General features: G+C 39.8%; 1 protein-coding gene across 7 annotated transcripts in view; it reads left to right on the top strand.

The window, feature by feature from the left end:
* Nucleotides 1-299: 299 nt before the first annotated feature.
* KIF21A (kinesin family member 21A) overlaps nt 300-11329 on the top strand; it is a 152242-nt gene continuing 141212 nt past the window's right edge. For all 7 annotated transcript variants that reach the window (XM_047867707.1, XM_047867704.1, XM_047867703.1 and 4 more), the window contains exon 1: nt 300-482. In XM_047867707.1, coding sequence (XP_047723663.1) covers nt 439-482 — 44 coding nt within the window. In that variant the 5' untranslated portion in view covers nt 300-438. The remainder of the gene's footprint in view (nt 483-11329) is intronic.

The raw sequence follows: 11329 nt of genomic DNA, 5'->3' as shown, positions 1-11329 counted from the left end.
GACGCAGTGCGGGGCCGGAGCCCTGAGCGCCCAGGCGGGCGTGGAGCGTTTTAGCCCGGCCGCCCGCAGGCCGCGTCCCCACCGGAGGGGGCAGGGCGCACTTACCGGCCGTCAGGAAGCCGCGGGCGGCCTGCTGGCTCCGCCGCCGCCGCCGCCGCCGCGCTCGCCTTTCAAGCGCGCCTCGTCCCCGCCCCAGATCCTGGGGGGTGAACGGGGAGAAGGGGCGGGCGTCCGCCAGTCGCGAATCACCTCCTCCTCCTCCTGCCTCAGCGCCGCCGCCACCTTTCCATTCAGTCGCCCAACATGGCTGGAGCGCGGCGGAGGTGAGCCGGTCGCCCCCTGCCGCTCCAGTCTGCGAAGCCCGAGCGCCGCGGCTCCGGCGGTGCGTCGGCTCTGCGGTGCAGAGGCCCAGGGGCCCTGCTGTCGCCGGCCGCCAGCATGTGGGGCGCCCCGGACGAGAGCTCGGTGCGGGTGGCTGTCAGGTGAGGACCGACGCGGCGGCGGGAGGGCTGCGGGTTGGCGGGCTGAGGGCGCGGCGAGGACGCGCTCTCGTCCAGGGCAGCCGTGGCCGCGGTGCCGAGACCTGAGGGGGCGGTCTGGCGGGAGGCCGGCGTTTGGGTAAACTGAGGCTGCGTATCCCCGCCGGCAGGGCGCGCGCGGGGAGACCCTGCAGCCCCCGCGCCGGCGGCCTTTGCAGGTAGCGGGCGGCTGCGCGACGCCGGGTCCCCCGGGCGCCCAGACTGCGCGGGGGTGGAAGCCGTCGCCGCCCTCCCCCGGCCGGTCCCGCACCAGGGGAACAACCGCCTCAGGTGGGGCCGCCTTGGGCGACGGCCTGGCCGGCTTCGCCCGGAGGAGCTGCCTCGGGGCTGGGCTGCGGTGTTCTTTTTATTATTTAGAGAATGTCTGTCCTACGTGTACGTGCAACTCCGGCCTTCTGAGGCTGGAGACAAAGCATCAGACTGACAGCGCTTCCGACGCAGGGTTCTAGATGCCCGAGCAGATGGAAGTCTCGTCAAGCATCACGGAGACACGCGTAGCACAAGCGTGTGGGTGTAGGAGACACATCTGGCTGGCCTGTTTGGCGTTGGAATGGGAATTCTCTGTATGAATTACATTTCTTGGTGTCAGGCCTGTAGAGGGAAGAAAACTCTTCAGCAAGTGGAATACATGGGTGACTGGGTGTAACAGCCTGACGTTAGGCAGGGTGGATACAACACAGCATTATACACGCCTGGGCGTGAGCTTTGAAATACCAGATACATCAAAATTGTATTTTGGTCAACGACAGATGCAGGAGTATCGAATATAATTTAGACTGTTTTGATACATATCAAGAGGCAGAGCTCTGACAGTTGCTCACGGAAAATTGCAACATCATCACTGAAATATTAATGAAGCATTCATGGTAGAATAAGTGCGTTGCTTTCACAGCTCTCTGATGGTCCTACTGTGAACCCACTTCTCTTTATACTTTGAGGGATTATAAAAATTTTTAAACTTTGAGGGATTAAAAAAAATTTCCTCGGAAAATTATTGAGACAAAATCTGCCATTCATGGAGCCTTTCTGGAAAGTTATTTTAAAAATGCTGTCATGTCAGCATTATTATTTTAGTGGCAAATCTTGGTTAGGCATAGAAATGGCAGCTTTATACACTTTGTGTCTTTGATCAATTTACAGAATAACATGTATTTTATTTTATTTTATTTTATTTTATTTTATTTTATTTTAAGTTATCTCTACACCCAACATAGGGCTCAGACTCATGACCCCGGAGATCTAGTGTCATGCTCTTCCAACTGAGCCAGCCAGGAGCCTGAGAATAACATGAATTTTAAAGATTTTCTTTTTTTTTTCTCTTACAGATCAGGAAGTGATCACCCATGGAGGTGACAGTTTTATGACTGTTTAGAATCACCTGTTTTAAAGCTTTTGGAGTTTTAATTTGGCATTTTTGGATATTCTGGGACTACTTATCCAATTGTTGGATTAGTTTATTTTTCCTAAATACTGCTGCTACCTCTCTTTTGGCCTTTTAATACTCATTAATGACTGTACCATGGCAGAAACCCAATAAAAGGCAGTTTTGTTAGCAGAGCTGGTCGAAGAGGTGAAGAAGGAGCATAAAATAGTAATGAAAACAGAAAATTAGGGTGTAAGAGAAACCATTTTTAGAGATTTAAGGTTTTTGTCTGAATTCTCTAAAATATCATAGGGTGGGTTATTTGCCATGCTATTAAATCTGCCGCTTGCACTGGAGGTGAGCAGTCACGGGTGACCCGAAAATACAGTTGACAGATAAATAATTTATATTTGATTTTGGTATGTATGTTTGCACTTTTTAAGTGGTAAGCATGGGTCTGTTTGGGAAAGGTTTATAAAAATGTTAACAACTTGGTAAGCTGCATTGTGAAGGTCCTTTTTTTCTTTTTTCCATTAAAAACACTGAATAGATCCACTCTCTAAACTTATTTTGCATAGGGTAAAAATAACTTATGTTTTTATAGCACTTTGGTATTTATAAAGTGCTTGGAGACATATATTTTCATTTACAGCAAATATTTGTTGAATGCATATCCTTATCTCTGATTATCCTGATTCTGAGCTAAAAACAGGAATAAGTCTTGGACACATACCGTGTGCTAGGGTCAGTGCTGTTAAGATGTTTTATATCATGTAAAATTTCATTTATTTGCCATAACAGTCTTTGATTTAGGTTCTGTTATTATGACCATTTTACAGATGAGACACAGAAAGATTAAGAAACCTGCTTAAACTAGTAGCTACTGATGGAACCAGCATTCCAAGCCAGACAGCTTGTCTCTACAGCCCAAATTCTTAGCCATTAAACCCATATAGGTGAAAGGCAAGAACATACTTCACAAAGCTTTATTTAGCTTGAGGTCGGTTGCCTTTTTTGGGTTCTAGTTCAATTACAAATGAGTGGCTTTGACAAGTTATGCATACCTTGATATTGCTGGAAAAGATAAAACTCAAAAAGAGAGGACCTGAACTTAGTTAAAATATTTCCCCAGATTGTCTTTAATCTTTCCAGGGTCCTCCAATCCTACCCTAGTTTGTGACAGACTTCAGCAGCAGGATAAGTAAATCAACACACAGACAAAAATCAACAGACATTTGACCTGCTTTTCCTCTTCAATGAATAATGTAATAACAGGTATAGGAGACTGACTCTACTGTGAAATGCAGAAAGTGTCCTAGAGGTTCTTGTGTTTTGTTAGAGGAAGAGACTTATCAGTATGTTAAAGCTGATGACTCTATTTTAAGATTTCTCATAGTAAGTGCAAGGGTCCTATAAAAATTTGGGGAAAGGAAATGCAAAAGAAAGTTTCTTATTTAGGGAGAATATTTTTTATTCAATTTCTGAAAATGGCTTTTACCTTCTGAGGTATTTTGCAGGGTATCTTTCATTGTGGTGGATATAGATTCAGATAACAGCCCTACTATTCAACCCATGTGGCTTTTGAGCACTTGAATCAGGAGTAATGCTACTCAGGAACTAAATTTATCATTTTCTTAAAATTAAAGAAAAAAATTACCTGAGAGAGAGAGCGCGCATGTGGGTATGCACATGCAATCGGGGGAGGGGCAGAGACAGGAGAGAGAGAATCCAGAGCAGGCTCTGCATTGCCAGTCTGGAGCCTGATGCGGAGATCGAACTCACAAACCAGGAGATCATAACCTGAGCCGAAGTCGGATGCTTAAACCAACTGAAACACCCAAGGCACCCCATTTTTAAACTTAAAAAAATTGGTCCTTGATTTAGTTTTTGGGTAACTTTTGAATATTCTTTTTTTTTAATGTTTTAATTTATTTTTGAGAGAGAAAGACAGGTGTGAACAAGGGAGGGGAGAGAAAGAGGGAGACACAGAATCCAAAGCAGGCACCACAGAATCTGAGCTGTTGGCTCTGAGCTGTCAGCACAGAGCCTGATATGGGGCTTGAACCCACGAATTGTGAGATCATGACCTGAGCTTAAGTGAGATGCCCAACTGACTGAGCCATCCAGGCCCCCCGTGAATATTCTTGAAACAACTTGGTTATATGGATCTACTTTTTTAACTTTAAGTTTGTATAATTTAAATACTTACAAAATATTTCTGGTAAAAATTTAGTGTCATAATGACATATGGTATAAGTATAATATATACACTGGATTTAAAAGATTTAGTAAGAAAAAATGAATGCAAATATGTCAATAATCTTTGATTACATATTAAAATTATATTTTGATATATTGAGTTTTTAAAATTTATTTATTTGGAGAGAGCCTTGTGATTGGGTGGGGGGGAGCAGAGAGAGGGAGAGACAGAATCCCAAGCAGGCTCTGTGCTGTCAGCACAGAGCTCTATGTGGGGCTTGAACTCACCAACCGTGAGACCATGACCTGAGCCAAGATCAAGAGTCCGATGCTTAACCAACTGAGCTGCCCAGGTGCCCCAATATATTGAGTTAAATAAAATATTATTAAAATTAATTTCATCCTGGGGTGCCTGGTGGCTCAGTTGGTTAAGTGTTCGACTTCGGCTCAGGTTCTGATCATGTAGTTTGTGAGTTTGAGCCCAATTGGGCTCTCTGCCATTAGCACAGTGCCTGCTTTGGATCCTCTGTTCCCATCTCTCTCCACCCCCTGCCCCTCAAAAATAAATAGACATTAAAAAAAAAGAATTAATTTTATTTATTTATTTTTCCTTTTAAAAAATGTGGCTCCTAGAAAATTTAAAATTAAATAAATGTTGTGCTCGCTTCAGCAGCACATATACTAAAATTAAGTAAATGTTGCTCACATTAAATTTCTATTGGAGGCGTGACTGAGTGACGCAGTTGGTTAAGCATCCGACTTTGGCTCAGATCATGATCTCACAGTTCAAATGTTCGAGCCCTGCATTGGGCTCTGTACTGACAGCTCAGAGCCTGGAGCCTGCTTGAGATTCTGTGTCTCCCTTTCTCTCTCCCTCTCCCCCGCTCAGGCTCTGTCTCTCTCTCTCTCTCAAAAATAAACACTAAACAATTAAAAAAAAAATTCTATTGAATAGTACTGCTCTATAATTTAAAAAATGTGAAAGAAGTACAGAATAAAACTAGGGTACATCAATATATAGAAATAAATCATAGCCACCCCATCATAGACTAATCACACCCTTAGATCAAGAAATTCCATAATAACTAAGGTGTCTTTTTTAGATAGACACACACACACACACACACACACACACACACACACACACACACACGACTTGATTTAAAGGTAACATTACCGACCCCCCCCCCCCCCCCCCGCCAGGGTACATAGGTGTGGAAAGATACTGATTATGGACTCAGTATGGTAGCTGAAGTCTTAGAAAATGTGGTAAATTAAATGGATGGCTTAGGTAGATGTCATCAACAAAAATGAGCAACAAAGTGTAATATATATTCTATTCTTAATATCTAAGTATACTGATTTGAATCAGTTAAGTCAAAATGATAAGATCAATTAAACATTTTGAATTCTAAATTTAAGACATTATCAGATGATGTGCCTTTTCCCCTTCCCTGTCTATGAATGCTGATTTAGCAGATTTGAAACTTTTTTCCTTTTCAAGAACTTTAGTTTGCAAAATATGTCAAGGGTTGGACAAAAATAGAGATACAGAGAAGACCATTGTGTTTTTGTGTCATTGTCTCTATGGTTGTGAGTTAAAATGTCTTTGTTTGGCTTTGGCAGAGAGCTGTACCTATTCTTGACAGTCAGTTTGGATTAGTTTGTAATGTACTCTAATTGGGTTTCAATTTGCTGTGTTTTTACCTTACTAAAGCAATTTTAAGAAGTGGCATTACTCAGCAGGCTTATGATTGGTTGGTTGCACAGTTAAAAGCTCAGTTTTAGGTCTGTGAGTGGCACTGATTTCCAATGTGACCTCTCTGCACTTTTCTTTTTCCACATGCTGAGGTGGCAATGTAAAGGTATTAAGAATTCTAAGAACTTTGGACATGCAGTGTATTAAATATGTGATTTTGTTGTTGTTGGTTAAACTGTTGGCTCTATATTGACAGGAAGGAAGTATTTTAACATTTCAAACTTGACTTTCCTAATAATATGTTTACTTTGGGTACTCTTTGTTATTGAACAGAAAACATTTAGTCTTTTGTGGTCACTTTTTCCCATTCTGGTTATAATGAAAATGTACAATATTTTACTTAATCTTCATTAAAACTCTATCATGTAATCTGTACAGATACCCTTTTCCCTGTTTTACAGATGAAAAAATGAGATGAAAAAAGGCACTGGGTGACCTTTTCAAGGTTTCTTAGCTATTAAATATTTTTGTTTGTTTTAATTGAGAAATAATTGACACATATATTAGTTTCAGGTATACAGCATAATGATTAGGGGCACCTGGGTGGCTCAGTTGGTTAAGCATCTGACTCTGTTTTGGCTCAGGTCATAATCTCACAGTTTGGTTCATGAGTTTGAACCCCACATCTGGCTCCTTGCTGACAGTGGGAAGCCTGATTGGGATTCTCTGTCCCTCTATCTCCCTTCCCCTGTTTGCTCTTTCTGTCTCCCTCAAAATACATAAATAAATTTAAAAAATTAAAAAAACACATAATGATTCAATATCATTGCAATCACATTGCAAAGTGGTCAGCACTATACGTCTAGTTAAAGTCTCTTATTTCTTTTTTTTTTAATTTTTTAATGTTTTATTTATTTTTGAGACAGAGAGAGACAGAGCATGAACAGGGGAGGGACAGAGAGGGAGACACAGAATCCAAAGCAGGCTCCAGGCTCCGAGCGGTCAGCACAGAGCCCGACGTGGGGCTCGAACTCACGAACTGCAAGATCATGACCTGAGCCGAAGTCGGATGCTTAACCGACTGAGCCACTCAGGCGCCCCTAAAGTCTCTTATTTCTGTTCTTAAACGTTTTTCCAAATGTTTTCAAAACATTTCATCTACTAATTTCAAGGTAATAAAGATCTTTCAAGCTGAAATGCTTATATACATGTGAGGTAAATTATTCCAAATAACTTAATATTTAGAAAATATAGAAGTAGATAAATGAGGCTTTTAGAAATATTTATTTTATGGAAATAGATGATTTTCTGGTGTTTGATCATTTGTTTATTCCTTTCTTCATGTAACAAGTGTTTATTAAGTGCCTACTATGTGTTGGGCACTTTTTTTTTTAGATCTTATTTTTAAGTAATCTCTACACCCAATGTGGGCCTTGAATTTACAACATTGAGATCAAGAGTTGCTTGCGCCACCACCTGAGCCAGGCAGGTGCCCCGTGCTGAATACTTTTCTAATTTGGGGGATATGCAGCCCATATGACATACTTGGTCCCTGATTTTACATCCCTAACAGTACAAGTCTCTTTAAAAGCACAAAATATGTTGGAACTAACACAAAATGTAATCAACGGTGTGAACTAGAAAGAAAGACAATTGTTGCAGCTTAGTTTTTATTTCTCCTTTATTTTTTATTTTTATTTTTTAAGGATTTTATTTTTTTAAAGTAATCTCTACACCCAATGTGGGGCTTGAACTTACAACCCCAAGATCAATAGTCACAAGCTCTACCAACCGAGCCAGCTGGGAGCCCCTCTACTTTATTTTTTTAATAGCATTTTTTAGTTACTGCATTCATTAAAAACAGTGATTTAAAAAATGAAAGGTGTGCCCTGATTCCAAAGGTATTTCATATGAAAGGTGAACTTCAAAGCCTACGCATTAGGGAGATTTTATTTATATCATGTCCTACTTGATAAAATATGCATGCCCCACTTTGTATGTGTCTTTGTATGTCTTTGTAGTTGGATTAGGAAGTAAGGGAAATGAAAGAAAGGAGACCAAAGAGCTAGTAGATGATGTAAGCTGAAAGTCAGTGAAATTATTTTATTTACAAATATGAGTTGATATTATTTCTTCAGATAGGGTTTATTCAATTTATGAAGTATGGTAGACCTGTTTGTTGTTTGGAACTCCATGAAAGTTCAAGTTTCATGTCTAATTATTGCTACCCTTTGAGCTCATACCATCATACCTGCTAATTGGTTAATATTTTGATGCATAATTATGGGGTAGAGAATGATGCACTAGAAATTCCAGTTTCGTGAAACCATGAAAGCAGAAATTATCTTGGCAGTTAATTTCATAATCTTCCCAATCTTCCAATTCTCATCAATTTCTCTTCAAAGATGTGAACTTGGAATATGCATTATAATGGATGTTTTCCCCCAAGATATGTTACAACCCACTTGTGTGACTCTGATTTACAAATGGTTATTTTTTGTCAACATTAGACATGACCTTCATCTCAGCTTCAGATTAGGAAGGAAAACACAAAAATGAAAAGGGATGTCAGATAATAGAAAGTATTTGTATATGGTATATCATTAGAATAAGTTTATTCAAAATGAAACAAATATGTTTGTTATTTTCAACACTTCTCTCTGGGAAGCGGATTTGTGAATTCTGTCTTTCAGCTTGGTTTCCCAGTGGATTAACTATTAATCTTCTCAGAGTGTTAAAATAGTTTTCCTGTAGCTCAAGCTTTATTTGAAGTAAATGACAGCCAAGCCAGAGACAATTGTTGTGACACTGTATGGTCATTATGAGATCCTTCTGAATGTTTAAGAATTGTATTTGAAGTTCCTTTATCCTTTGTTTTTTGAAATTATTAGACATTTATATATGGAAGATAATTTGTAGTATGTCTATGATTATTGAAAAAAATAGATTTTAAAATTGAAAGGGTGTAAAAGGACTAGCTGGTTGAGGCCCCTTCTTTACAATGGTTTAGACAATAGAGGCCCAGAGAAGTTGAGAAAATTGCGTGAGGTACCACAGCCTCTCAACTGTTCTGTTTATTAGTTTTGTAGATTTTCTAGATCTTTATGTTTTTGTGGCAGACATGTTAGAAATAGATTAAGTTTATATCTTAAAAACTACAGTTTTAATCCCTTAAGTACTCCTTATAAAAGTTCACTTGACATTTAGATGAGTTCCCCCATTCTTAGTGCCCATTATTTTTGCTTTATGATGGCCTCAATTCTAGAAAACTAGAACAAGTGTTTCTAAAAAGGACCTGTGAAAGGCAGAAACAGAGGGACTCCTGGAATAGAAATTCTGGTCTATATTTTGGGGTTCCTGGCATATTCACATGTGAAGAAATGCCAGAACTGGGTTATTAAAATAATATGGACTGTCTTCAACATTCATAGGTAGCACATTAGTGCTTTAACTACAACCACCAAAGGATAAGTGTGTATAGTCTAATTTGGAAATAATGTTCAACATGGAAATAGGAGGATTTTGTGAATGCTAGGCACATAGCCTTCTCCCCCTTCCCTTCCCTTGGTTCTTAAAACTTTTTTTTCTTTTTACTCCAACATACTTAAGGATTATAGCACATTGCAGTAATAATGGCAGACTCACTATGAGCAAGATGGTTGGAGGGTAGCATAGGGTAGAGGTAGGGTTGGATCATGTGGTGGGGGGTGAGATGTATTTATTGGAACCTGGAAGTGGAAATGGAACTAGAAATCTGAGTGGTTTAAAAAGACCCCCTTTTGAGTATTACTTCACTTGATAGGTGGTTCTCAAGCTTTTAAGTAATATCTCATCCCTTCCCCTCTTTATTTTAGAAGGAAATAAAGAATACAAGACATTTGGACCATAATGGAGGCCTATCATTCAACAGATGTCTTAAGTCCCACCTCTACATGAAATCTTTCTACACTCCCATGCATAGAAATTTCTGCCCTTTTTTTTTTAATGTTTATTTATTTATTTTGAGACACGGAGAGAGAGAGCACGAGTTGGGTAGAGTCAGAGGGAGAGGGAGAGAATCCCAAGCAGGCTACACTCTGTCAATACAGACCCTGATGTAGGGCTTCATCTCACAAACCGTGAGATTGTGCCCTGAGCCAAAATCAAGAGTCAGATGCTCAACTGACCCACCCAGGTGCCCTGGCCATAAATCCTCTTTATATGAGTCTTCTCTCTTTCCCTCTAAAATTGCCATGAGAGAGATATACACCATGTAATTTTCACTGTTGAGCATTGAAATGTTTCCCAAACTCACAGGATATTTAATGCTTTTTAAAAGAAAGTGCTAATGTATTGATAGTATCATTATAATGGAACATTTGAAGGACATTGCGGTTATTGTAATGAAACAAACAGATATCTACATGTCTAGATTGGAGTGAAGGTCTTTCAGGATTTAACCCCACGGTCAGGCTACTTAGGTGACTATTCACCCTTGTCAGTGTCTTCAGTAAGAGCAGGGAACTAAGGAAATTGTTCATACTTGATTGTGCCCCACCATGAGCCCAAGCAGGGGCTAAATCAAGGACAGCTCAAGGTTTAGTCCCTACTTTTTGGATCTCTTAGTATGTAGTAAAATATTAGTTTTTGAGATTGAATTTGACATTATTCTCAACTTCAAGGAGCTGTGTCTGTCACTTAGCATTATGATATTGTAGTTTTCTGAATATGATGAAGGACGTATTTTGTCAGAGTAGTTATTTGTATTCTTCTACACAGTTACATAGTCATTTTGGAGTTGTTTTAAATGAGAGACTTTCAGCAAGCAGGAACAATTAGCCTTGGAGAGGGTCAAGCTGTAGTTAATAATTAGGATGTGGTATGTTGATCACATGGTGTAATGAGGCATAGGCCATCTCTACTCTCAATTGTATTCTTCCTAATCTTATTTACTTTTTAGATCAAAATTCATTTTTTTATTATATAATTATTAAATGTCCACTGAGTACTGGAATCATGTTGGAGACAAGGTAATATAATAGAATGAACATGGGGTGGTTAGGAAGTGTTTTGGTCTGGACCCTAACCAGGGACAAATTTGGCTTTTAGTCAGTAGTTATGTACCTATCTAAGTGGACTTGAAAAAGGATCAAAAGAGCCAGTCATGTGAAAGCATTTGGAAAATGGTTTTTACACAACAGAGGCAGGAATATTATTAGAGATGAGTCTGATATAGCCAATGATGGGCATGTTGGTTATATTCTAAACTCTAGCAATTGGATTAGTCATTCCCTAATGTGTAAAGTGGTTTATATGTGTTTGTATCTGTTCTTTTGAGTGTGTCTGTGACTTGCACCACTATGAATGGTCCAAAAATGTATATAAATACTTGCAAAATCCTTTCCTTGTCCAATCTTCTAGTTTCATTTTGTTTTCAATATGTGCATCACATACCATCCTTCTCTGTCTTACCAAATTCCTTCTTTTATAGTTTAGTAAAATCCACCATTTTTATTCTTTCTTTTCTCTTCCCACACAGACTTTCAGTTG

The sequence above is a fragment of the Prionailurus viverrinus genome, chromosome B4, assembly GCF_022837055.1.
Source record: "Prionailurus viverrinus isolate Anna chromosome B4, UM_Priviv_1.0, whole genome shotgun sequence".
In the NCBI taxonomy this organism is placed as follows: Eukaryota; Metazoa; Chordata; class Mammalia; order Carnivora; family Felidae; genus Prionailurus; species Prionailurus viverrinus.
This window is presented reverse-complemented; position numbering and strand designations above follow the sequence as displayed.